We start from the raw sequence: 26,151 nt of genomic DNA, 5'->3' as shown, positions 1-26,151 counted from the left end.
CAATGAATCATCACCTTTCAATCACCCTACTTACATTGTTGACAATTGCAAAGAACCAATTCTCTCCAAAATTTAATCAAGTAGTATGTCATTAATGATTTTAATATCACATTTCATCCCTTTAAAGCTCCTTCAACTTGAAGAGTAGATATACTTGATTTGGATCCTAGAGACTTTTTCTTTTCGTTCGTCAGAGGGCTTGCATTGCACGTGCAACAAGAGGTAGGGGTGAGTATAATTTGGGTTTAACTGAATTAAGGGTTTAACCGAATTAACCGACCAAGATCATTTGGTTCGGTTCGGTTAATATATAGGTTCGCTTTGGTTCAGTTTCAGATTTAGAGAAGTTCGAGTTCTTGGTTTTCGGTTCGGGTATGGGGAATCTTTAATCAGATTAACTGAATTACCCGAATTACTAATTAATTAATAATTAAATAAAAATTAGTAACATTAATTTATGGTATATGTTAAATCTTAAGTGGTTGATCTTAAAATATCCCTTTTATCAATAAAATTAATAGTTAATTGAGTTGGAATTTGTAAACCAAAAATAAAATTTGCAATCATATTTTGTTTTTATAATTAATTTTAAATTTATTCGGTCAAATTCGATTAATTGAATTACCTGGAAAATTGGTTCAGTCAGGTACGGTTCGATTACATCAACTAATTCAGTTGGTTCGGTTAGAGATTAATGTTAACCGAACCGAATTTGGCCAAATTGACCGTTTGCATACCCCTAACAGGAGGTATCATATATACCGCTTTCCTAATGTTAAAATCAGAGATGACGTGGGATTCACCCTGACTCTGACGTTGTGTTTGAGAACATTGATTTCGAATATTAGATTTGGATTCGAGTGGGTTCAAATAAATTTTAGTGTAATCTTATATTACACCTTATTTAAATCTAAAAAAAATCCAAATCTAAGACCTTTTCAAAGAGAAAATAAGTGTGTCATGATCTTAATAACCTTTCGAATAATTAACTTGAGCATTAATTTTGTTAACAAAACTAATCTTAATTATATGCAGTTTTTATTTTTTATCGATAAATATTGTATGCTTTAAAATGAGAGGAGCACTCATGCATCCGATTAGTTAATTAATTGCCAAATTAATAAAATCATGTCACGTGCGTGGCACGCAGAAGAACAGTACGTGTCCCAATCTGAAGCTTTTCCCAAACAACAGGCAACCTTCAGCTCGATGCTACTTTGAAGCCAAAAGCAACATCCTCCATTTATATATATATGGATATTAAGCAATCTCTTAATTAGTTAATTAATTAATTATCGCATCTGCTACGGCATCATTTAATTCTTTACGTGTGATTTATATATATATATATATATATATATATATATATATATATAGAATCTTATATGAACAATTTGCCTTTACCTATCTAGATTAATTAAATTTAGAAACTAAAGTACGCATCTTTAATTCTTATTCCATCTTCAACAATTGTGATCAAGTAGCGTGGCATGCATGTGCCACAACCCAATGGGAAATCGCGAATGGGCGGTATGGACCAGGCATAATTAATTAAATATATGTTCATATAAATCCGCATGAATGATCAATTTGTTCATCTGATTCAGATATATTCTCATATTTATCCGCATTTTAATTCTTCTCTGTAGGGTTTTGGATAATCTTAGGGCATTGTGGATGTATGAGTATGTATTTACACAGTAATATGAATTATTAATTAGCATCTGGTGGGTTAAATTGGTGCTGATCAGACATGATTTGATGGATGGAACTGATGGGCATGCGGGGCATATATGCGATACTACAATTATGTATGGATGGGCACTTACAGTATCATAATATATCAAACTTGCTCTGATGATTAGGAAACATCGATCCAAAAGAAGAACCAAAATAAAAAATAAAAAAAATTCATATTCTCTATTCTCATTGTATGATATAAGGTGGGCAGGGGTGCCTAGGTCACGACCCCAACATGCATATAATAGAATACTTATTAACTAATATATGCCCTATTCCCCCTCTTGACGTGGTGATTCCATTTCTGGTTTACCCACCATGCCCCAAGCATAAATCCCTACTTTGCTTCATTTTCAAGCCATTGAGCATAAACTCCCCTACCCCTCTCCCTATATTACCAAAGCCCTAACCCTAATTTCAAAGCCAAAAAAGAAGAAAGCATGGTCATGGTCATGGTCATGTATATAAATTAAAGCTAGCCAGCCAGCTAGCTTCTCGGACTACCCTCCCTTTATATAAGGGATGCTTGGGCATGCACTTTAGGACTAGCTGCCTCCCAATTAATTATAAACCATGAAATGTAACGAGCTTTGCCATTTCAGCCATCCCCACAAGCTGAGGTTTGAGTACCTTGAGCTTCCATTCAAGTGCGACGGGTGCAAGGAGGTCGGGATCGGGTCGCGCTACAAGTGCGGCGCCGCCACCTGCGACTACGACCTCCACATGCACTGCGCCCTCCCCTCCACCTCCTTCATCCATCCCTTCTACCCCAAATGCAACTTCCTCTTCCTCACGCGTCCCCCCGGCGACAAACCCCGGTTCTGCAACGCTTGCGAAAAGGACGTCACCGGCTTTGTCTACCACTGCGGGTAACCCAACCCTCATTCACACACAGCACAAATGTGTACATAACGAAAAATGCTTAATGACATTGACACAGGCTCGTGACGGCATGGGTCATGGGCTCATGATATCACACGGGCTCGTGATGGCATGGGTCTTGGGCCCGGAATGATGTCACATGGGTCCATGTTATCTAGCGCCTGTGACCCGTGTTGTATAATATGATTGATGCATGACACTTATATTGGTGGATGGGGTGTATAGGGCATGTGGGTTCGATCTGCACCCGTGCTGCGCGAGGCTGCCGATGGTGCTGGACGACGGGGAGATAAACCTGTACCTGTACCGGAAGGTGAGCGCGGGGTGTCACCGGTGCGGGAGGAAGGGGAGGAGCTGGAGTTACCGGTCGGGGTGCAAGAAGTACAATCTGCATGTGGCGTGCGTGAGGGAGATGCTGGTGGAGAGTTGGCAAGAGATTTACTTTGGGCGTAGTAATTGGAACAATGGGAGAAGGCTGGAGACCAGAATTCCCAGCCTGAAGGGTACGCTGCAGACCCACCACCGCCGCCGCCGGAGCAGCAAGGGGAAAGTTCAGAAGTGCTGTGAGATAGGTGCGATGGCCCTGCAGTTCATCATATCTGCCGTTCTGGGAGATCCGACGGCTCTGATTGCTGGGGTCATAGGCTCGCTCATATCAAGATCGTAGTTAGGTCGATTAAAGGGGGTGTGCCGTTCTGTGATGCCTGTGGGCTTGACTTGTCTTCTGATCATGAGATGTGTAAATTAATTAAGTTTGTGGGTAATGTGGAACTTTGGGATATGCTCGGGCAAAGTGGTCTGCCTATTTCCCTATTTAAGCCAATCCTCTCCTCACTGTTATTTCTACTCTTAATTAATTTCAGTAAGCTTGTAATTATTATCATTGTGCTGGAAAAGTGGGGGCATCGGGTTGGAGCTGGATGGATTTGGAAAAAATTAAATATAATTTTACATTTTATTTTATTCAAATCTATTCGAATTCAAATTCAAAACTTCTTCCAAAAGTAAGTAAAAGTCAAGAGCCACGTGTCATGCACTGATTCGATAAGAGATTTATGCATTTTCTCAATCAATGCATGCCAAGTGGCATGAGTCTGTGATGGTTTTGAGCTGAATAGCATCCTGCATGCGTACACAATTTTTTATTTTATTTTTTTTGAGAAATCCTCACAAGGAAATATTGCTTCCTCCGAAGGATAAACCTACTCGCATTATTAGGATCGATATCAAACTATATGTGAGTCCTAATGTGGCATCATCTAATTGATAAAGTTCAAATTTTATGTAAAAGAATTGTGCTTTACGAGTCTTTCAGAATTTATCTATTCATTGCGATGACTCAACATGGAATATGGAATTTTATCAGTACGGTAACTCGAGGTCTTGTTATTGATTTGACCTTTCTAAAGGTTAGGAATTTCACTAATATGGGATGCCACATAATCATCCATGATGTTTTTTCGCAAGACCACTCAGATGAATATGGTGGGATCGGATTATTAGTCTTTTAAGATAGAGTGAGAATCAAGGGGTCAAGCTTATATGACCTTTTTAAAAAATAAAAAATAAAATTTGAGTATGTTAAAAGTTTTATTTAGATTCCAATGTTAGAACATGATGCAAGAAATAATTAATTAATTTGGATAGAAAACTTCATCATTGTTTGGATATGTAGCAAATCAATCGAACTATATATGTAATATAAATTGTGGCAGGGGAAAGCGGCCGAGCCACTGTATTTAAGAAAAAGAAAGTTGTATTCAAAGCCCACATTACTTACATTATTATAAATTAATTTTATAAATTATAGTTCTTGATTGACAATATTGGAATGCATTTAGCACAAATTACAACTAAATAATTTACAACAAATTGGATAAAAAAGTTGTGAGCCTAGAATTTGACAAGTAGTAAAGTCTATCATACAAACTTGTTATAGAATTAGGCATTAATGCTATATATTCCAAAAACAGGAATCCCCAAGTGAAGTGTTCTTCACAGGAAATAGAACCCTAAATGGTTGAAAGGCCAGCTCCTTTACTGCTTTTGGTAAATACAAAGATCAAATTCATTAATTCTATTAAAAGACTAAACGCACAAGATCATTGTACAAATTAACAGTGAATAACATTAATATAATCATAAAAAATAGTTATGAATATAATAGCAAAATTAAAAGATTATAGCCAAAGTAAGTGAACATGAAAAAAAAAAAATTTAAAAGGGACAAGTCTCAAATTTAATGAGCATTCAAACAAATATGAAACACTGTTTAAATCAAACAAATGACAAAGGGATAAAGCTCAAATTCAATGAACATTTAAACAAATATGAACAATGAACACAAAGAAACCCATTTTAAAGAGGGAGAATGATCAACATGAATATAATAACTTGGAGGAAATATTCTCTCATGCATTTAATCAAACACATTGTGCTCATCCTAGGGTATTACAAAATTTCAATAGAGATCAAACTGCAAAGACTTCTGAACACAACGGAAAAACAAAAAAACTATCACAATTCACAAAAGAAGGAACCAAGATATGAACTATGAGCTTACAATAAAAAAAAATGATTTATGGAATAGGACAAGGAGTACATATGACGACTAAAAAAGACTAGGATTTGAACAATGAGTTTGTAACGACCCCGACCACCACGTGGGCCGGAGTGCTACTTTAGTAACATCTGTGTACCTAATACCTTGTTCATCATATATTAAACACATATATGCAGCGGAAACAAAATACAAAATCCTTAAATTACATTACTAGAGTTCTAACTATCTTTATACAAAAATATATCCATTTTCACATAATTACATCCCATAAAATTAAACAAAAATAAAATCTCTATCTACACACTACCTACATAAATTTACACCTCTAGCTTGGCCCCTCTAGCCTGCTAGACCCGATCTCTAAGATTACCTGAAAAGATAGTTTGTAAAGTAAGGGTGAGACACAGTTCAGTAAGGAAAAAATTAAGTTAATGTCAGTATGTGACCATCATGCATTTAGTGTATAGAAAATAACCAGTTCACTAAGCAGATAAACAAATTTATGAAAACATTCTTATTTTACACTCACACACACAATTAGCCGAGGATAGGGAAGATTACCCACCCATACAAGTAGCTTCCCTCTGCTCTGATACCATTACTGCTATTCGAGCACTCACCTTTCTCAGCAAGCCTTCAAAATTATCTTATTAATTATTTGTATTCACATAAATTAATAGATATGCATATAAGACACTCCCTGTGACAAATACGTCATTTACTTCCTTATGACACGAGTTGTGCGGCCCAAAGGCTAGACTATTGTCTTGGGGGATCCATCCAAACAATAGTCATCTGTACTCTCCGCTAACATACTCCGTGGGTTTATGCAGCTCCAACTACTGGTTCGATCGCCCTCACTTAGGGGGGTGCATTCACCTCACGTAGGCAAATCGGACAAGGCCACCCTAAACCTCTCAGCACAGGTGTGGGCGCACACGACCACATAACAAATCTCTAGCAATGATATCGTGCTCACAATATGCTGGTCCCCAGGGTTCCTAAAGCATATCATGCAATTTAGATAATAGAAATTATCATTTGAAACGTTAATTCACATATATTTCCTATTATTCCAAAAACTAGCCCCCGGCCACAAAATACAATCCGACATATAGTCATCAATTAAAATTCGGCCTTCGGCCGACAAATAATAATCATGGCCCTTGCCCAATCAAATAATACCCGGTCACTGGCTGTTATTTCAAACTCCTACATTTCATAAACAGTTCCAGTATTTTGGCAAGTATTTCTAGTATTTTTCAAACAATTCAGTATTTCAACATCCCAAATCCAGATATACAATAATCCATACCAATTAAATCATCTGTGTAGAGACCCGGATAATTTTCATAATTTAATAATAGAAGAAGAAGAGAAAAGGAATTAAAAATTGGAAATTAAATAGGGTCTCGTCGACGAACATAGGGGATTTGTCGACAAGCACGCATGAGGGTACCGAGAGACTATATTTCAGTTCTGAATTTCGTTGACGAGGATAAGTATTCATCGATGAATTTCCTTCTTGACCTCGTTGACGAAGTGACACGTGGCTCATCCACAAAGGCCAGTGTATAAATAACCTAAACTTCATTTTTTAGCTGGAAAATCACGCACGAAATCCTCTCTTTCTCTTTCTCTTTCTCTCTCTCTCTCTCTCTCTCTCTCTCTCTCTCTCTCTCTCTCTCTCTGTTCATTTCTCCCACCTTCTCTCTAAGTTTCAGGCCGGATTCTTACCAGTTCGACGATTCGAGGCCACCACGACACTCCTGGGAAGTTCTCTACAAGTCTGTCGGAGTGGATCGTTGGTGAGGCTGCCTTGAATTTTATCCCAAATTTAAGGTAAGACCTTTTATTTAATATTTGGATTTACCATAGTTATAAGAAATGTAGTACACAGAGAAATACTAAACTTTTGTTCTGGGGGATATTGTTTTCAGGGTGTTGAGCGGGGAACCTTGTGGGTGTAGGACTAGTTATACTAGGAGCTTTCCAATAGTCAGGTAAGAGAAATATGCTATGTTAGAGATTTCAGAATGTATGTCAGAAGATTATGTTTATGTGTGTATATGTATATATATATATATATATATATATATATATATATATATATATATTTTGATCAATTTTCCAGAATATTGTTGTTATTAGTATTACAGTAGAATTATATAAATTGAGCATGAGATTTTGATTACTCAAATGTGTGGTATGAGTTTACTACAGACTAGTATGATGATTAAACAGTTTTACAGATATCCAATTACACAGATATTAGCAGAAAGTATGATTTATAGTAGTTTTCAGAATGACATGATTTCTAAAACCATAACACTCAAACAAATATGATAGATATTTCAGACAGATATTACAGATATTTCAGACACATAATACAGATATTTTATATAGATATTATTGATTTTTTAGTCAGATATTCCAAATATTTTAGTTCAGATTTATAGTGTTATGGTTATTTTGAAATCATGTTAAAATAGCAAGATAAGTGTATATATATATATAATAGTATTACACAGTATCAGATCTCTGAGGAAATTTCAGACAGATACTGTCAACAGAGCATAGTACTGTTGCTAGTTTAGATAGAGTGCAACCACATAACTCAGATAGTATGTAGATTCCGTCTAACTGCCCCATGAGAGATTGCAGTCTCCCCAGCGAGCTGGGTTGAGGTGGCCGGTTAGATGAGATAGATTTGACGATTGCCCAGAAAGATTGCCATGGGTTAGATTGGTAGATGATAGAAATATAGATTGACTTGCCTAGTAGGCCAACCAGAGTAAGTCCAGCCTATGGGCCGCACAAACCTGTCATGAGGGGTTAAATCATGACATACAGATCCCAGGGTATTATCACAGAAGTTCTTATTACATACAAATATACCATACAGTAGCAATTGTAATATAATATTAGAAGTATGTATGAGTAGAAAGTTCAAATGCACAGTTGTATTTTAAATTATATTATGAGAGTTTTGTACAACATACCAACATATTTATTTTACAGTATCAATATTATATCTGTATATTAAATGTGTAACTCAACTGCCACACACTAGTAATAACATATTTTCTCTTATTGAGTGTTGTCTCATCCCAGTGACTTACTATTTTTCAGGAGATCCAGTTAGGCGAGCGGATCAGGCTTACGGGTAGAGGACTGCTTACGTTGCCTTTATTGGAAAGGGTAGGTGTTATTTGGTGCCAGTGGTTTGGGGTAGATTCCAAGTTTTGATGACGTCATTGGGCATTTTATGATATATATATATATATATATATATATATATATATATATATATATATTGGGATTTATAGTTTTCTGGTATTGTATATAGATATATACAGTTTCTTGTGTACCGCTGCTTAGGAATGTATGATGTACACAGTGCCTTTTGGGCCTGAGATGTTCTAGCTAGTAGTATTACAAACAAATTGACTTTATGTTATATTATTTAAAAAAAATAAATAAATGATATAAGTAGCAGATCATTACAATCTATCACATGATTTTCTACATTTTAATATATCCATATAAACAAATAAGTTTTCGACTGTTCATTTTATTCAAAAATACCATACCATATATCTTGGGTTTGTAAAATCCATTTCGATCGGTTGGTTTTCAAAATAACCTTTAAATTCCCAAATGAATAAATGAATAAATAAATATATTTATATAAACATAACAATTAAATTGATTCAAATTTTATAAAATTACTGACTTAACTTAATCCCCTTACCTAATTCCTGAAAAAGCCCACTAACACCCCAGCCTACGCCCCACGATGTTCCAAATCCCTGAAACCCTAAAATTCAAATTTCATTACATTACTCATCACAATCCGTAGAGTAACTTTTTCTAAAATTTCCCTGGGTTCTGAATATCCTAAATAGCCTAATAAAGCCTAAATTATTAAACTTACCCCCGATTTGGGATTGGAACCCCGGAGCTCCAAAAACTTACCCCCGATTTAGGATTGGAACCCCGGAACTCCAATTTGAAAACCCGCTCCAGTTAGATTGTAAAGAATCTCCCCACGAATTTCCTGATAATTTTTGTTTGTCAATTGGGCTTATAGTTTAAGAAAAATCGAGGTAAGAATGAAAATTGGCCTTACCCCAGGAGATATGCTTATGCCGCTCCTACGATAAATCCGCTCCAGTAAAATTGTCGATGGCGGTGATAGGAACCCAACGCTATCTTCGAATTTCCGATCGACCGAATATTGGAGAAGAGATTGAGGAGAGTGGGAGAGAGGGGGCGGAGGAGACGGAACGTCTGCTTCCTCAGCATTTTGTTCTTCCTGAAGGATCCTATATATATATATATATATCATTATAATATTATATTATTTAATTAATAATAATTAATTAATTAATTTTAATTTTAATTCTTTTTTTTAGGATCACTACGTAGTTTATATAAATTTACAATGGCTCTATATTATGTAACACAATCAGCTACGGTATTGTGCTCATAATATCACATTTCATATCCACAGGGTTCTATAATCATATATGACAATTCACAGAATAAAAACTACTTTATTCTCATTTCATATAAAACCCGTCATTTATTAATTTTTGGCTCCCGGCCGTCATATCAAATCTCAGCCCCCGGCTATCATATCATATCTCGTATTATCAATAAAAAATTTCCACTCATATATACCATTTAGAAATAGTTCTTATGCCACATAATTTTTATCTTATAGATCATAAATAAATAAACTGACGGGGAAAAACATAAATTACTGAAAATAAGGTCTGAGCATCTCCTGGGTTTATTTAACTTAAACTATTTATTTTATAGAAAATAGAAGATTTCAAACCAACCACGTAAATTTTTCCCAAAATATGTGATAGTCAAAACCACCCTTTTATATACTCGATTCATTGAGAAAATCACATATTACAATTAAATCGATCCATATTTCAAAATCATCTGACATAATATAATCCCTTTACTTTACTTACTGGAAACCCTAAATCTATGCCCTGCGGCGTTCGAAGATCAAAATCCTGAAATTACATTTTCTCCAAATTAATCAACTCAACTCACAACATATTTCTCATTTAGCATTTCCTAGGCCTCATATACTCCAAATCAACAATAAAATCTTAAAATAGTCTACTTACCCTGGTTTTGGAGTGGTGCCTAGAAAACACAGATAAAAAATTCACTTCGCTAGATTTGTAGAGAATCGCCCTTAAATCCTTGTGGTAGCTTCTGATCGTCAATTCAGGTGACGAACAACGAGAAATCAAAGAGATAAGAAATGTGGGCGTGGGTTAGAGAGAGAGAGAGAGAGAAATTATGTTTTCTTAATGAAGAAGCAAACAAAATTTTATTTATAACCTCTATGAGCCGGCACAATTCGTTGACGAAATGGGAACTTCGTCAACGACCTGTAGACACAATTCGTCGACGAAATGGGATTTTCGTCAACGAACCGTAGAAGGACATTCGTCGATGAAAGAAGGGGTTCATCGACAAACCGTACGCTTGAAATTCCTCTCGGTAACTCTTCGTCGACGATGCCTGAATTTCTTCGACGAACTGCAAAAGGACATTCATCGACAAAAACAAGGGATTTGTTGACGAAACCTGCTGTTGCCCTTTTTAAATTTTCCTTTCTTCTTTTTCTTATTCATTTCTTTATTTCCTACGTTCAGGTTTCTACATTATGTGAGTGAACCTAGTATATATATTAGTGATGGTTTCATCTGGGTTCGTCTTGAAAGCCTCATACTTGCTTGTGAGTATGTCGATTCTTCTATCTCTAACATTATAGTTCCTTCATAGGTTACTTCTAACTTATCCCAAATTTCTTTGGCTGACTTGCATGTCATGACCCTATTAAACTCATTAACGTCTAAAGCACAATATGGTGCATTCATGACACTAGAGTTTATTTGCATCATTTTATAATCACTGTTGGTCAAGTCTTTTTCTTCTTTAGGGACTTCTTTACCATCTACAAATTTAGTGGAAATGTAGACACCATGTGTGACAACCTTCAATGCTTTCCAATCCATGGTTTGAATATATATCCTCATTCTTTATTTCCAAAACGTATAATTTAAGTTACAAAAGATAGGTGGTCTAGTAGAGGATTAGCTTTCAGCAAAAGGGGATACACCTAAGTGTGCCATTTAGACCTTTATATAGCTTCTAATTAAGATTTGCTATAACTAGGCTCTGATACCAATTGAAAGTCAAGATGTTATTCTAAGATGGGGGTGAATTGGGTTTATAAAAATTCTTTTAAGTGTTTTTATGAATTTTCAACCTTTTGAAAACTTAAGCAAACACACAAGAATGACTTAATGTTAAATCAATCACAATCCAAACACAAGCCAAATACCAATCACAAACCAAACAATAAATGATTACCCAATCACACAATACTTAACCAAATTGTGAAAGCTTGCAGCTCTTTCTTATTTCAGCGTTTGCCAATTTTCAGTTTGTAGTCTTGTATGAATGATTTTTTAAGCGCTCCTTTTAATCAAGATATCCACAAGCGGTTAATCAACGTACTCCCTTTAAGGTTTTCGCAAAATATTAACCAACCTACTTTCTTAATTAAAAGGTTTTCTCAATCTCAGTTTTTCAACAAACGTGCACTTTGAAACACAATTTGTATATGTTGAAATTTAAATAGAAAAGGGTAGAGAGTGAGATCGAGATTTTTTATAAGGTTTGAGGCGTGACACTGATAGCCAGCTAACTAGCCTAACCCAACTTTTGGCCCAAAACTAGCTTAGGCCCAAAAACTAAACCAACCCGCTTAAGTCCGATCTTAAGACTACTCTTATCTGAGGTCTAATCCACCCAATTTACTTAGGCTCAAACCCTTAAGCCTAATTAAACCTAACTTGTTTCAGCCCAAACAACACTTAACCCTAGCCCCTCCTAAAACCTATTTGGTTCCCTAGAAAATCTGAGAAAATTTTCAAGGAAAAATCAAATAGAAGTAGAAAAAGGAAAATTATAAGCAGGGAGAAAGGGGATTTACCTTAAACCTTAACAGGTTTGGGGCGTGACACTGATAGCCAGCTAACTAACCTAACCCAACTTTTGGCCCATAACCAGCTTAGGCTCAAATACTAAAAAACCAACCCGCTTAAGTCCGATCTTAAGCCTACTCTTATCTGAGGTCTAATCCACCCAATTTACTTAGGCCCAAACCCTTAAGCCTAAATAAACCTAACTTGTTTGAGCCCAAACAATACTTAACCCTAGCCCCTCCTAAACCTATTTGGTTCCCTAGAAAATCTAAGAAAATTTCCAAGGAAAAATCAAACAGAAGCAGAAAAAGGAAAATTAGAAGCAAGGAGAAAGGGGATTTACCTTAGGGTTTAGGTCTATGGTTGGGAAAGTAGGATCGATTGGCAAAGAGCATGAAACTCTCTGCCACTGAACTTCATTCGAGGATCTGCGGAAAAAAAAAGAAAAAAAAAAGAAAGAGAAAAAGTTTAGAAAAAGAGGGAACTAAAGAAGAAGAAATCGAAGAGAGAAAGAAAGAGAAAAAATAGAGAGAGAGAGAGAGAGAGAGAGAGAGAGAGAGAGAGAGAGAGAGAGAGAGAGAGAGAGAGAGAGAGAGAGAGAGAGATCAGAGACAGAATACTAATGCAATTTTTTTTATTCTATTCCGAAGAATGTCTTATTTATATATTCCACATTGGATAAAATAATGCAAACATTCACTTTAATAACTTTTTCTAAATTATTATGTTTGTGTACAACTATCATTCCATTTCCAAAATAATGTGTGTGTGAAAAAGATCACACAAGCAAGATGCTTTATTTTCCGTAAGTGTTATAGGTACTTTTTTTTTTTTTTGCAGACTTAAGCCGGAACTCATAAAATATAAAGGGAAGAAAAGAAAAATATTAAAAGAATCCATATTTTTATTTTTGATTATCAAGGAAAGTGAGAACGAAAATAATAGACTAAATCTATGAACAAAATTTGATTTTGCGCATAATTAATATTTAATTTTTTTCAATTTTAGTCATATTAAAATAAATTTTTATTTTTGATAGTATTTAATAGAGAATGAAAATATAAGAGAAAATATGTTTTCTCCTTATTTTTCTTTCTTTTGTTTTTTCCAAGTAAAATGTTTGATCAAAACAGACCCTTAGATACGTCAATCCTTAATGAGAGTGTCTTTGATTTAATTTACAACTAATCATTTTCCTCCCTTTCCCTCTTTTTTATTATTTTTATTATTATTATTATTATTATTATTATTATTATAGTGGTTGGGTAATCATAATCTCCTATATTGACCACGCTATTTTTGTGACAACCACACAATGTATTATTGTCTTAATTTATTGTATTTTATTTTAGGCTAAAATGTAAAATCCCTATAAAAAGTCAGTTACCCAATAATCGAACTAAAACAATCACAATATTACTATTCAAAGTGATTACGTAACTAATAATAGTTTCTAAAAAAATATTTTAACCATTGAAATTTGAAAAGAGATCAAGCAAAATAATATTATTAATTAAATTAATTAATAGCAATTAAATAAAAATTAAACTAATGTCTTATTATCCAAAATCATATACTCACGTGGGGGGCGCATATCATTCGAGTTCAAGTTATTTTTTGGTATCTTTGAGCGACTTTATTGAGATATGTAGATTGTAGTCGTCGGCCAAGGTTATGTCGTGGAAATTTTGGTTATTGATAAAGCTGATTTTTGAGTGGGTGGTAAGAGAAACGTAGCTAAGGCCATTGCATCAAAGATGCAACTATGTTGGTCCTAGTTGTGACATACCATTATGTGATCACAAAAAATCGGTTGGACTATGAAACTAGGGAATTTATTTATTTTAGTACTAGTAAGTTTTTTTTTTTTCTCCAAATATCCTCCCATAAAGAACTTTGTCCCTCTTTATTTTTGAAATTGAAATCTTACTTCATTACAAATATTAACCATTAATTATAATGGGTAGGGGGCATTAAGTATTATAAACTCTTTTAATTAATAAAATTAAAGACTTAGACCTAACTGATTTCATGCAATTGTTTTGATCATCCTAATTAAATCTAAAAACATTGGTGAATCTTCTTTAAATATATAAAATGTTGAACTGATGTTACATGTTGTATCACTATTATTTGTTCTGAGCCCAGTGCTAATAAAAAAGAATCTTCTGAAATTTTACTCGTGAGCTGATAATATATATATATTAAAAAACCATCATATCATTGATGAAGAAGTAGTTTTGCAAATGCTATTTCAGACTATCGGGTTGGCCACAATTTTCTGTCATTTGCAATATTATTTGGTGTCTCCACTGCCAATCAAGAACCGTGCTGAGAAGATGTTGATAGGCTTTCAAATTGAAACTGATGGTGGAGGAACTGCAGTTGTTGTAATAGTATATAAGAAGAGAACAAGATGATTAAAGGGGCTAAACACAATTAATAAAGGAAGAACATGGTCTTAAAATCCTAGACATCCTGTATACTAATGTTCTAAATGATTTTTGGTTTGTTTTCGCTAGTCTACACCGAAAAACGTATACCAAGTTATCAGTGCAGTTTACCACCAAATACAATTAAATAGTACTTTATCTAGGTTTGGAATGCCATACATCTATTACTGTCTGGGCCACTGTAAATTAGGCATCCTTGTTATTTCTTTGCAACAATGAGAGGGATGTGCGACTTAAACACACTGGACTGGTGGGTTATTAGTGTAGTTTATTGATAGATGTTGATAGAATGACCAGTCGTGCATTACCAACCAATTTGTCATCAATCAACTAAACTCATTGGTCTCAGTTTGGTAGTACAAATACAGTTTACCCGTAGATTTGGGTAGAAAAAATCCACATGCATTACTCGCTAAACACTCATCAATCATAAATAGAGGGATCGGATGCAGGAAAGATAAACAAGTCAAGGAATTAGCACAAACGAGGTAGGTTGGATTTGAGACCAGCATCAAGCTCATCATCATTTAAACTCAATTCCCATCTCTAGTAATTCTATGCAAGTTAAACTTGCTTCTCTGGGCATCACCTGATGCTAATGACCTCCATGACACAGAGAAACCCAATCTTGCCACACTATATATATATATTTGCTCGGAATACAACAACAGAGATGAAAATGAGCAAATGTAGGCTAGTTTGCGCCTGCTCTTGAATTCCATACCATCTATACTACTGTATTAGTGTAATCTCCCTACCCACAATACCCTCACTTTGCAGCTCCCTCCTAATCTCATCCCTACCAACACCATCATACCTCCCCAAGGATTAAGTATTACACTGACCTAGCATCCTAATGCCAATCAACTCTAGGAGAGAAACTAGGGCTTCACCAGCTAGACTCACAGTGGGAAATTGCATCACTTAATCAAGTCCAATGTCCATGAGGAACGAGGCATGTAAAACTAGGGTAGTAGGATATAGGCATGCTCTTGAGTTTGGTTTCAGCAGTCCGATTGTTAGAAAACCTCAGGTTGCAGTGGCATCCAACGTTTTTGTAGGACAAGATGAGTCACCATGTCCAGGCTTGATATATGTCAGTGAATAACAACTTGACCCAAAAGCTTAAGCCATTAAATCTTGTGCTCAAGTCTTAACCACGTATACAAGCACCCATCCTTCACTCAATTTTTATAGTATGAGACAAACTTACAGGTGGAATTCTCAACATATTTCCGCCACAGGACCATAGGTGACCTTTGACATCACAATCTTCTCAAAAGTTTTTTTTTTTCCTGTCAAATCTTACAAGATCGAGGAAAGTGAAAATGAAGTTATCAAAAATGTGTTAGGAGATTTTTCTGTCACCTCATGCACTGCTGCACTCGGAAATTTCAAAATTCCCTTAAGTTATACTCTAGTCATTTTGAAAACAGAGCCAACAATTAAGGTTGGTTAGTCCATGGGGCTAAAATTAGTCCAACCATAATGGCTCCACTTGCTCAATATGGTCATCTAGCTCCAACAATTTGCAGTAGATGAATCACAATATCTTGGTTTTTTAAGAGGATCACCAAATAATGGTAGAACATTTGGTTTTTTATTCTGTAATGGCCCTGTTTGGCTCAAATCAATATGCACTCTTTCATCTTTGAAGAACAAGAGACAGCATTGAAAATAATCCCCTCAGTAACTGTCCGCTGGCACTGGCAATCGAATTGTATGATGGCAGTGGTAGTAGAATCGTAGAACTGAGCAAAGAGCTAGTGCTAAGTCTCCACGCAAGCCAATCATTGCCACTTTGGCGGACAACTGCATTCCAATCTACGTGAGCTTCCTGTAACTCACACGTTTGTTTCATCTACAAGCAATGTATGTGCATCTAAAATGATTATATACTAAGTAGTTTGATAATGTTTATTCTTCCATATGTTGGGATGGTGACAAAGGGGAGTTATTACAATTGATAACGTTCTGGAAAACAAAGATTAGAGAAACAACTCTCTTTGCTGGGTGAAACTACAGTTGAGATCAGATTCATGCCGACTTCACTTCACGAAACTTACGCTGCTGCTAAGTTATGCATAACTAACAAAATATCAGTAATTCTTCTTTCACAAAGGTTTCAAGCAAGCTCCGGTTCTTGCTGCGTGAGGTCAAGTAGGCCTTGATTGGGTAAACCAAGAAATAAGAAATTTTGGTTTTGTGGCTGATCCTTTTGTTTTTTTTTTCGATATTGCCGGGTGTCCACGTCCGTTTTACGGTCCGTGACTAATCCCATGCCCCGTGATACTGGCCCCACAGTACCACAAGGATGTAAATTCAAGAGCTCAGGGGAAGACTCGAATCCGGGAGGCACAAAGGCTGACCTCGTGAGAGGCACTCCCAGAGGATGAGCGTACCACCTGAACCACGCCCTCTATGGCATCCCCTTGATATCCTTTATTAAAATTTTCTTTATTGATGGAATAAAAAAAAAAAAAACAAATAGTTTGGTTTCCCTAGGAGTTAATACTTGACATTGAGTGTTACGAAAATCAAGGAATATTAGACAAGAACAAACCATTGTTGTGGTTTGTTGACAGCTAGGCAAGGTTTTAAAACCCAGAACAAACCTAGTATTGGCCATAGTTCACAACACCACTCTCTTAAATAATTTTATAAAATAAAAAATAAAAAATACCTGAAACAAATAATTGATCCAATGGACCATTCAAATCTTTTTTTTTTTTTTTTTGATTAGTAAATGATAAATTATATTGATCAAATGGATATGTACAGAAACTCTGGCATACCCGAGAGGAAGGAAGCAAAACTTCCATCGACAAGATATACACTATTATACCAAAACATGGGCATTCCCAGGAGCAAAAAGCCATCAAAACTAACCAAAAATAAACCAAAAACCAAAAATCGAATAATGCAATAATAAAATATCTTAGAACTCAAGCCATTACCAGACAGAAAGCCATAAAAATGATGGATATCCAATTCAGGAGGATTCAAGGTGCATCACCCTCCAACAAGCAAAGCCATACGACGAAGAGTAGCACAAATTCATTGATCAGCCCTAAAGCTTGAAGAGGGTCATCAACTTGGCCAGTCCACCATCCACAATGAGAAAGAAGACTAGGCCCAAGATGAAGACTAGCAGCTCGAACCACCTCCAAAAGAAAGCCATGATGATACCGAGGAGAAGTAGCCACTTGGAAGCTCAAACCACCACCAGCACAACCATGACAGAGGTTCAAGCCACCTTCCAAAGAAAATCATAACAAGAAACCAATATGGAGAAACCATCCAAACATAAAATCTGCATCATTCCATCTCCAGTAGATGTACCAGAAGAAAACCAATCAAAGCCAGGATAAGCCATAAGAGAGAACTCCAATAGGATATTTCAAGAATTCAAGAAACTCCAACCACCTCAGAATAGTCCGAAAACCCATTGAGAGATAAGAAGGAAAAAGAAAAGAAATGAAAATGGGATGATAGAAAGGGGAAATCAGGATTTTTTTTTTTTTTTTCTCAAATAACTAGATACAAACAAAGTTAGCTCCAGCTGAGCTAACAACCAACTGTAGATCAGAATCCAATCCAGAAGAGAACAAGTCCCTTCAACCAAGTATCCAATAGCAGCACCTCACGCAGAATAAGACCCCAACACTTCATCTTACAATCTGACCCTCACTGCTCACACCAGAAGTCCAACAGCTCAAAGCAGATCTTCCAGATTGAACTTGAGCCACCAGTAATGAATCACACCAGATACATCTTCCAGCACTACCAGATTAAGTCTGCAGCCCAATACAGCATCATCAACAGAGGGTAGTACAGTTCAGACATGCAAATACATTGTATCAATCCTGAGATTAGGATCTTAAGAACCCTACTTCACAACCCCAGAGATATAGTAGCCTGGAAAAGTCATTTCAGATCAACATAACTCAAACAAATAAACTATCAAAATAATCAATAGTTCAGGCAAGCAGGGAATCACAGAGATAAAGCAGGCTCGACGAATCACTATCATATGAACATAAAACTCAGACAAATAGTCAATCATCAACATCAAAACTGAATCAATGAGAAGGATGTGTCATCAAATGCAACCCTGCAACTACATAACAGAACCAAGGGAAACCACTGGAGACACCTGGAACTGAAAACTATTACTCTAGCCCTTATAGTAGGCCAACTCCAGAAGAATCCTAACACTACAACTCAAAACCATGCCTGTAATCAGGAAAAGATCACTCACATCCTGCCGGTTCCCAGGTTTTTACAAACCTGGGAAAGCTGCCGAATACACTTTTGTATGTATGCATTTGAATGACTCGAACGATGGCTTCTAAAGGAGTGACCTTACCTTCAAATATCTTCTTGTTTCTGAAGTGCCATAAATAATACACTGTGGCAGCAAAACAAACTTTTTTTGCCACTGATTGAACTCCCATACCTCTAGCTTCTTTATGCATCCATTTTAGAGAAGCCTTGAGTGTGGTTAAAGCTCTTGTGATGCCCAACCAACTCCTCAGGTGACCCCAAACTGTAGCTGTAAAAGTACATTTAAAAAAGAGATGATCTATTGTTTCCTCACCCCTATTACAAAAGCAACAAGAATGTTAATCCCTTCCACATGTATATTGTTAGTAGTAGCTAGTCTACCTTTTGCACTAAGCCAAAGAATAAAGGAGTGTATAGGAATGCAACCATTCAACCATACAACATTATACCACGGAACCTTACTTCCTTTCCTTCCCCAGAAATGATAGACTTCTGAACATGAGATTTTGTCACCAATCACCCATTTCCTGATAATCAGCTTCTCGTTGGTCTCTGCAATGCAGCAGTACGTTATTCTTAAGTTCAATGATCATCTTAAACAAAGGAGAGTCCTCATGTTTAGAAGAAGCCTCCCAAATGTTACAGCCTCTCAGATAATTCTGATTTATCCATTTCACCCATAAAGAATCTTTTTTATCATGAATATTCCACAAAGCTTTTATGAGGATAGCTTCATTCCATGTTTTGAGATCAAAAACTCCCAATCCCCCTTCTTCTTTTGGTAAACACACATCCTTCCAGGCCACCAAGGGTTTCTTCCTATCACCCCATAAAAACACCCTACACAGCTTAATAATATACTCTCTGACAGAGCTTGGAATGGGAAAAATTGAAAGCCAAAAGCACCCTGAACCCTGAATAGGTTGCAACAAATTTACACCACCCATAATGGGATGTGCCAGATGATGCTAGAAATATAATGATACACCTCAATCAACAAAGATCTTTGGACCAAAAGGACATATCTTGCCAAAAGAGTGAAGTTCTTCTTGACTTCATAGTCTAACAAGCTATTTCCTCGTGGTGACAGATGCTTGACAAAGCCAAGAGAGCTTTTTTGGGCTGGAAAATAAAATTGGCAAGTCTTAATCATCCAATATTGCAGGTTTGTGCCTATCTTGAATCTTATACAGTGAAACACCACATACTTCATAGCCAATACAGGTCTCTGGAATCAGTGGTGGTACGAAGCTGATAGTGATGCTGCGGAGCATACTGCTGGATTCTACAGCTTACCTAAAAGAAAGAGATTACTGTCAAGGCAATATGCTATTTTGTGTTTAAAATAGGGACCAAGAAATGATGTTTGTTACCCCATAATGGTAGAACATGGAACAACCCATGAAAAATCTCATGCTCACTTTTTTTTTTTTTTAATAAAAATTGTATAAATTATAAAGATGACAAATGTCCATATACTTGAACCCTGATTGACGCTTATCAAGCTTCTTGTCTTCCAGCCAAACAATAAAAAGAATCTTTCAAATCCCCCAAAAACAGCATTTTTCCATAATGATATTAAAGACTTTACCTTTTTCTACTTCTCTGAAAATCAAGGTTGATTAACATTCTGTACACTAGTATTGCATGTTGGAGAGAGAACACCGTTGTTGCAGGCAAACATGCATTTTCAAGATACAATTGTACAGCACTACAGCTTATATTCTCTTGAGTTCCAGGCCAAATGTTGCTCAATAAAGATGGCCACCAAAACATAGAATGTCTGGAGTTGCATACCATCACTTCATCAAATAATCCACTTTGAGTGAAAATTTTCCAGATATTCATGATATTTTTGAAAAAAAATGCAAGCTGATCGGTAAGCATCTTATGCATAATATTTAAATTTAAAGAAGTGCTTCAATTGTGAAGTATCTAATTCCTATTCCATTTTCCATTATCACCACTGAGGATTATCCAGAACCAGAGAAGTATAATAATCACCATGCTCCATTGGAGAGCTCAAACCAGACTCCAGTTGAGGAAAATCTGGAAGCAATGGAACTAAAGAAACCATGCTCATTTGATAAAGAAGCAGGCATGAGCATTGCTATTGTCTTGCTGATTTGTTGGACAATATGATAATCAAGATACTAGATCAGTCCTATATAATTCGAGCAAGGCCACAGCCAGATCAGGCAGGAGAAAAATGCAGCTCGCGAAGATTCAAATAAAGTTGCTAAATCTGCAATGCTAATAAAATGTTCCTCCATGCTATTCCAGAATAATGTTAGATAAATAGCTTCTCCAATAAAATAATGTGCATTTCCTGATTTAGGAAAGTGGGTACGATTCTTTGTTTGGTATCTACTCACCAATAATCACCACAAGAGCACAATCCATTTTTAAAGTGGTGGAACCTACGTATGTCCCGGATAATAATCTCTCGACCCATGAGCTTAGAAATGAGTTTTGTGACAATGTGACAATCCCCACATGTGCGAAGATTCTTGATAATCCTGATTACGGTCCCTGGGCTTGTATTAATAAGAGCAAAAGCAATGGCCAATCTTTCGCTGTGATCCCAGAGCATCTTCTCCTTTACTTCATCTTCAGCATCATAGAACACTGAACTTGTATCAGGCTTGTATCCAGCCTCCTTGAGCAGCTTTCTCAAGTCCTCCAGCTTGGCATATATATCCTCTGCTTGTTGGTGTGATCTGTCACCGACTAAGAACCAATGAATCACTTTATCTAACTCAATAAAGCTGCATCCAGGTGGCTTTTTTAATCTATTTCTCCTTACCAAGGCTCTTACCCTTTCTACATCATCCCATCGTTTTTCTGCAGCATACATGTTGGAAAGGCAAATGTAGCTACCCACCTTTTCTGGGTTCATCTCAAAAGCTTTCTGTGCTGAAATCTCTGCTAGCTTTACATTTCGATGGAGCAAACAGGCAGAGAGCAGTGCAGCCCATATATCGCCTGTTGGTCTAACTTCCATAGTTTTGATGAACTCATATGCTTCATCTAATTGTCCTGCTCGGCTAAGAAGATCCACCATACAGGAATAATGAGCAAGACAATGCCTCACACTGTACTCTTTTGTCATTCTATAGAAAATATCTTTACCCTCATCAACTAATCCTGCATGGCTACATGCTGACAAAATTGACGTAAAAACACCCTCATCAGGAATGATGCTGTTTTCCGTCATTTTATGGAAAATAGAAATTGCCTCCCTTCCCATTCCATGAGACCCATATCCTGCAACCATTGCACTCCATGAAAACAAATTTTTGTTAGGTATCTCATCAAAAACATGACGTGAACACTCCAGATTTCCACATTTAGAATACATGTTTATGAGGGCAGTTCCCACCATAGCGTTTGCATCAAACCCTTTCTTAAAGAGAAGTGAGTGAACAGACATGCCAAACTGCAAGGCTGCAATTTGATCACAAGCTCCAAGCACTGCAATAAGAGTGACTTGATCGGGCTCCTTGCCATTCAAAACCATCTGACAGAAAAGTCTGAGGCTTTCAAAAGCATCTCCACTCCGTGAGTAACCTGAAATCATAGAATTCCATGATACAGTATCTTTCCATGTCACCTCCTCAAAAATTAGCCTTGCATACATCATAGAATTACAGACACAATAAATTTCAATAAGAGAGTTGATCAAATAAATGTTACAATATGCAAGACCATTTCGAACTGCATAACAATGAATTGCTTTCCCCTGTTTCACTGCCATTAAATTGGTAGAAGCAGAGAGGAGACCAAGCAAAGTAGTGCAATCAGCAGTTATTCCCTGTGTTCCCATTAAATGAAAAACCAATAAAGCCTCTCTAGGGTCTCCATTCTTTACATAACCAGAAATCAACGTGTTCCATGAAGTTAAATCTCGCTCAGGCATTCTATCAAACACATCCCTTACCGTTCCCATATCTCCAAACTTGGAATACATCGCCATAAGAGAATTACCCACATAAACATCCGATTCAAACCCACAAACCACTATTTCACAGTGAACTCTCCTCCCAATTTCGACAAGCAACAAATCACCGCATGCCTTGAGAACAAAAGGGTAAGCAAAATTATCCGCCTTTCGTCCAAAGCTCCGCATTTCACGATACAAAACAAGGGCTTTTACAGAAGATCCGTCGCATTTGCAGGCATACCCCCTTATCATGAAACTCCACAAAAAAGAATTTTTAAGAACAGTTCCATCAAAAATTACCTGGGCGTCGGCCATGCGCCCACAACTGGCGTAGAAGGCAGCAAGTTTGGTGCTTATATACGTATTGTTGTGCAAAACACCGCAGGATGTCATGTGGGCATGGAGCTGCTGGCCTCTTCTGAGGGATTTGGTATTGGTGAATGCCTGCAACGAAGCTCCACATTGTAGAGAAGTGAGAAGGTGTTGGGGAGCTTGTTCTGCGAATTGGGTCGTGGTGGTGGTGTACGAGGAGTACAGGGGAATGAGAAAAGGGAACAATTGGAAGAGGAGGGTTGTGCTGTACAGGTGGGTTTTGATTTTGGTACTGACAGTGTGAGTGAGAGTGACAGCTCCATTCATGAAGTTAGTATTTCCCTCTCAATGCTGAGCTTCGATCATGAAGACATTTGGTTTTCTTGTTATTGAAGAATCAGTTTAGAAATGGTTGAAAATGGCGGGTGCCTCCGTTGGAAATGAACTGCAATTGCAGTGGTAAAGTAAAAAAGAAGCGTCTGAAAATGGAGATGCGGGGTATCGATCCCCGTACCTCTCGCATGCTAAGCGAGCGCTCTACCATCTGAGCTACATCCCCTTTACTGACAACAACTTATTAAACCCAAATAATTCAATGCATTTTCATGCCTACAATATCAAATTAGATGAGATGAGGATGTATACCCTTTATTAAATTCAATTAATCAGCAGTGTAATAATATTTTGGCTCCATTTTGAATAAATATTCTCACTTTGGTTTATTGAGGCTTATAGTTTTTTCCAAAAAAAGATAAACCACAATATTGAAATTAAATTTGTCCTCATATGTCAGGATCTTCTTAGTATGTATTCAACATAATTAAGATATACTTTTATATCTCCATTAAATTCTCTCTTAAAGAGTGATTGACCCTTATGTCTTATGGATTCAACCATCAAATGTAATAATTTCGACTCAACTTTACTAAAGTATTATTTGCTTTAGCTTTATTTGATCAAGCAAATTTATATAATAAAATAATATTAACCCTAATTCATTATTTCGTAATCAAGATTTGTTTAATTAAGATTGTAAACAAGCCCAACCAAGTCAAGATTTACCATACTCAAACTTATTCATTAAAATTTTAATTGAGTTCAAGTTTTACCCAAACTCAAATCATATTCTTCTTCAAATTTGTTCATTATATAAATGAACAAGATCACAATCTATTACCTAACTGAACTATTAAGATGTTCACAAGCAATTTGGTTCTTTTAGTCACTTTCATTATGAGAAGTGACAGACTCTTAGGGTTTCATTAGACCAAAAATGCATAGAGGCTCTTACTAATATTATCTTAAAATTTTTTACCCTAACTTATTGCCCTTGGACGCGGATCCTATCACTAAACAACCTAAACAAACCTTACTTTTAAGTCCATACATTTTATTAATCCTAACTCACCCTTATTGAACAAGGCCACAAAAAAGTTTTTCTGCGGAATAAAAATATCGAATGACTTTTGATGAACTTTTCGATCACAATCACCTAAAAATGGATGAAATAAGAATGACTTGGAGGACCCGGGGTGTACTCTGGTGAATCTCTCTGATGCCTAAGTAAGGGATTGGTTTGAGAGGTTGCAAGTAACAAGTAAAGTAGTTTTTTAAAGAGAGATGTCATACCTCTTTGCAGTGCTCTCCTTTTATATTGGCGAAGTTTGACCCTTAAGAGATTCACCATTTATAAGTGTTTTTATGAAGCTTGGCGTGAAATTCTCCTGATATTGCAACGTTGGCGTAGATCGCTCTGATCATTATGGTGCTGGTGTCAATTGTTCTAGCCGAGAAATTGACTTGGATGGTAACTGCCCTCATCAATGCAGGACCTTAGTCTCCTTTTGACTTATGATTGGTGATATACTTTTTGGGGTATATTAGTTCCCCCCCCCCCCTTCAGTTTCGAATTTTTAAAGCTTGTTTCTAAAGTTCGAAAGTTGTCATGTCCCTCCTCCTTTTTTTTTTTTTTTAAAGATTATGGGAACTATCTCCTTATATTTGGCTTAAGACTTGCCGAGCCAAATTTGGTGAGCAATCGGCTTATTCGAACTGACCTGACGAGTGTACAGCTCGATGAGCTGATTTGGCTAGGATATCAACTTTTTCGAGCCAAATTTGACATGTGTAGGGCTTGCCGAGCTGGTGTTGTTGTAGCAACAACTCATCCGAGCCAATTGTTTGCGGGTATGCGGCTTCCTGAGTTCGGATGTTGTGATTCCAAAAAAAGAAATTTAATAAAATTAATTAATAATTATTAATTAAATTATATATATATATATATAAGTAAATTATCTTGAAGCTTAAAGAAGCTTCAGGATTTCAATTAGAATCCTGAGACGCCCCTCGCCTCTCTCTATGCTCACTCCAACTCTCTCTCTCTCACCATCTCTCTCGTCTCTCTCTCTTCTCAAACTCTCTCTCTCTCCTCAATTTTCTCGGGAAAACCTACGCCGATTGATGAACAAAAAATATCCTTGGGTTCTAATTTTGGCCACCAACATATTAATTGGGGAGATTTCGTGGTTGGGGCGTCACAGATTTCATGGTTTTGATCCTGCCTTTCGGCGCGCGATACATTTTGAGGATGCCCTATAACTGAAGATGACTCTTCTTGAGAATCTGTCGGCTAGCCTTCGACACACTGCTTACTAGGTTTCCTTGCTGATTTAACTTATAAGTTTATTTTTGCTGCTCACCACAATATTCTACGTTGACATTATTCTCAAATGGTAGCTACGTCCCTGTATATGGAGGAAAAGGACGCTGAGATGTACTGGATCTCTATGGAGTTGAAGGAGAAGTATGTTGTTGCGCAAAATGAGCTGCACAAAGCTCGAGCCGATGCTATTTGTCAGGAGAAGTCTCTTTAAGAGGAGATCGCGAGGATTCGGAATGAAGAGGTCCCTAGTGCCATGAGCACCGCAATATTGGACTACTAGA

At 36.6% G+C, this 26,151-nt stretch overlaps 2 protein-coding genes and 1 non-coding gene across 6 annotated transcripts; 1 reads left to right on the top strand and 2 right to left on the bottom strand.

The window, feature by feature from the left end:
• Window positions 1–2,162: 2,162 nt before the first annotated feature.
• On the top strand, window positions 2,163–3,614 carry LOC131156276 (uncharacterized). The gene is made up of 2 exons (XM_058109819.1): window positions 2,163–2,609; window positions 2,848–3,614. The coding sequence occupies exons 1-2, from the start codon at window positions 2,314–2,316 to the stop codon at window positions 3,287–3,289; spliced, it is 738 nt and encodes a 245-aa protein (XP_057965802.1). The 5' UTR covers window positions 2,163–2,313; the 3' UTR covers window positions 3,290–3,614.
• A 13,719-nt stretch (window positions 3,615–17,333) lies between these two features.
• LOC131156275 (putative pentatricopeptide repeat-containing protein At3g11460, mitochondrial) lies at window positions 17,334–23,641 on the bottom strand. 4 transcript variants are annotated; one of them, XR_009136953.1, is made up of 3 exons: window positions 20,545–23,601; window positions 19,036–20,249; window positions 17,334–18,584 (listed from the first exon to the last, which is right to left on the bottom strand). XR_009136953.1 is itself a non-coding variant. In XM_058109817.1 (2 exons), the coding sequence occupies exons 1-2, from the start codon at window positions 23,533–23,535 to the stop codon at window positions 18,539–18,541; spliced, it is 2,253 nt and encodes a 750-aa protein (XP_057965800.1). In that variant the 5' UTR covers window positions 23,536–23,633; the 3' UTR covers window positions 17,334–18,538. The 4 variants fall into 4 exon arrangements, 1 of the variants encoding a protein (XP_057965800.1); XR_009136952.1 differs by having other exon boundaries at window positions 17,334–20,249; window positions 20,545–23,641; XR_009136954.1 differs by lacking the exon at window positions 19,036–20,249 and having other exon boundaries at window positions 17,334–18,463.
• A 53-nt stretch (window positions 23,642–23,694) lies between these two features.
• On the bottom strand, window positions 23,695–23,767 carry TRNAA-AGC (transfer RNA alanine (anticodon AGC)). The gene has a single exon. It is a non-coding gene; the product is annotated as a tRNA-Ala (tRNA).
• Between the last annotated feature and the right edge of the window lie 2,384 nt (window positions 23,768–26,151).

Source organism: Malania oleifera, chromosome 5 (genome assembly GCF_029873635.1).
Source record: "Malania oleifera isolate guangnan ecotype guangnan chromosome 5, ASM2987363v1, whole genome shotgun sequence".
Taxonomy (NCBI): domain Eukaryota; kingdom Viridiplantae; phylum Streptophyta; class Magnoliopsida; order Santalales; family Ximeniaceae; genus Malania; species Malania oleifera.
The sequence above is the reverse complement of the archived record's forward strand: the minus strand, read 5'-3'. Positions and strand labels throughout refer to the sequence as shown.

What these genes read in the sequence shown, in the direction of transcription:
- LOC131156276 (XM_058109819.1), top strand. Translation starts at nt 2,314, where the DNA reads ATGAAATGTAACGAGCTTTGCCATTTCAGCCATCCCCACAAGCTGAGG. An exon ending in GGCTTTGTCTACCACTGCGG is followed by an intron (nt 2,610 to 2,847) that starts GTAACCCAACCC and finishes TGGGGTGTATAG; the next exon opens with GGCATGTGGGTTCGATCTGC.
- LOC131156275 (XM_058109817.1), bottom strand. Translation starts at nt 23,535, where the DNA reads ATGAATGGAGCTGTCACTCTCACTCACACTGTCAGTACCAAAATCAAA. An exon ending in TGCTCTTGTGGTGATTATTG is followed by an intron (nt 18,585 to 21,328) that starts GTGAGTAGATAC and finishes TGACTTTTCCAG; the next exon opens with GCTACTATATCTCTGGGGTT.